The sequence below is a fragment of the Pseudomyrmex gracilis genome, unplaced genomic scaffold (genome assembly GCF_002006095.1).
Source record: "Pseudomyrmex gracilis isolate BER0280 unplaced genomic scaffold, ASM200609v1 scaffold_271, whole genome shotgun sequence".
Classification (NCBI taxonomy): domain Eukaryota; kingdom Metazoa; phylum Arthropoda; class Insecta; order Hymenoptera; family Formicidae; genus Pseudomyrmex; species Pseudomyrmex gracilis.
In genome coordinates, this window is record NW_018020855.1 from 170,996 (window position 1) to 173,017 (window position 2,022).

Genomic DNA, 2,022 nt, shown 5'->3' on the forward strand with positions numbered 1-2,022 from the left:
ATATATATATATATAATATATATATAATATATATAATATATTTAAATATATATAATATATTTTACTTTGTTACACGCAAAAACAAAATATAACACAAATGTAAATTTAAGAACAACCTCTGTCGGTTCTCGACGGCGTCGCTCGACGTCGGTTCCAATACCGTACGAGGAAGAACAATTCGCCGGCGGTGCCATTGGCGGCGCTTGTTGACAGAACAGACCTTCCATCTCGGCCCAATCCAAGTCCGCCATTGGAGAATTCTGATGCTCGTTTGCCACGAGGGACCAAATGTTTCGTTTACCAATTACCTGTAACAATAAACAAATATTCTAGAGTGTCTCGATTCCTAATTACATATTCTTCTTAGTTTTTTAATTTTTTTTTTTTTTGTTACTTTGTGCGAGTATACTTAATTTTGCAATATATTAATGTGTTTGTTGTTTTATTTAACTTAACAGAACGTAAGCGCGACTTTTTATATGAAAAAAATTGCTCGTAAAAATTTATTTTTAAATACTTTATGGTTAGGAATTTTGTTCCAGTTGATGGTCTTCATTTTCGTTCTTGGTGTAGGAATCTCCTGTTGCGGTAACAGCCTGGCGTGATTGCTCGGTGGTTCAGGGGTGGGCATGCGTGCGACCGGAGGTACACGCAGAGGTGGTGGCATCGGAGGCTCCATCGGTGCATCGGCGTTCACGACGTTGGAAAAGAACGGAGGCGGAGGCGGAGGCGGTAAGATAAATCCACCGCCGTTAGGCGAGGTTGGCGGATTCGGGGGTGCCGACGGTGGTATCGGCGGTGGTGGCGGAGGCGGTAAGGGTGGCGCCGTTGAATTGTTGCTCGTCGCCAGCGACGCTTTTCGCGACGTGCCGCACGTTTGATCGGCGCCACGGCAGTGACAGCATAGATTTGTCTGAAAATTTTTCAAATATATATTGCGACCAAAATTAGATTTGTAAGCAAAACCAATCTAATCTCTCCAAAAACGTGAATTGAACAATCTTATACGATTATTTTCAAAAGTGTTGTTCAAAAAATTTAAAAATTTTACGAATAAAAATATATGTACTCTTTACTTTTTAAAATGATTAGACAATTTTGAAAACTTAAGACGTGTTAAAGGTTTTTTGAAAATATCTTGATGCGTGCGCATTTGAACTTTTTATTATTTAACAACTAATAATAGTGAGTTTTAGACTCTTTTAGTTACAAACTATGCGAGGCGTTTTTTTCGCAATATTTTAAAATTAGTTAAAGAGATAAATTGAAATTTCATTTCAAGTTTACGTGTAAAAATTTACACGTGAAGTATAATATAAATATATAAATATGTATATATATATATTTATTTATATTTATTACGCAACAAACATCCTGCGTAAGACTTCTATGATACCATTTTTATTATTTCCTAGAATTTACTTTTAAATTTCTCTACTTTCTCTTCTCGTATTTAAGTTGTTCAAATTGTTTTTTTAGACAAAAATTTAGAACAAAGAAAATTCCAAGAAAATTTGAAAATATGAGTGTTTTTGAATTTAAGTTTGAATTAAGAAAAGAACCAAAAAAAAATCTCTTGCGCGATTTAAACAAGGAACATGATTAAGTCCTATGTGTGTAAAAAAAAATTTTAAGAATAAAAATATATGTACTCTTTACTTTTTAAAATGATTAGAAAATTTTGAAAACTTAAGACGCGTGTTAACGTTTTTGAAAATATCTTGATGCGTGCGCATTTGAACTTTTTATTATTTAACAATTAATAATAATGAGTTTTAGACTCTTTTAGTTACAAACTATACGAGGCGTTTTTTTTTTCAGAATATTTTAAAATTAGTTAGAGGAGTAAACGAGGATATGTCATATACGTGATGCAGGTACAGCATTCTGTATAAAATTAGAAATTGAAATTTCATTTCAAATTTACGTGTAAAAATTTACACGTGAAGTATAATATAAATATATAAATATGTATATATATATAAACATATAATATAAATATATAAATATATAAATATAAAT

The 2,022-nt window shown here is 32.1% G+C and overlaps 1 protein-coding gene across 1 annotated transcript in view; it reads right to left on the reverse strand.

Annotated features, from left to right (window-relative positions):
- Nucleotides 1–2,022, reverse strand: part of LOC109859609 — a 39,427-nt gene that overhangs the window by 13,128 nt on the left and 24,277 nt on the right. The window contains exons 8-9 of the mRNA XM_020437997.1: nt 518–913; nt 117–308 (exon numbers count right to left, since the gene is read on the reverse strand). Coding sequence (XP_020293586.1) covers nt 117–308; nt 518–913 — 588 coding nt within the window. The remainder of the gene's footprint in view (nt 1–116; nt 309–517; nt 914–2,022) is intronic.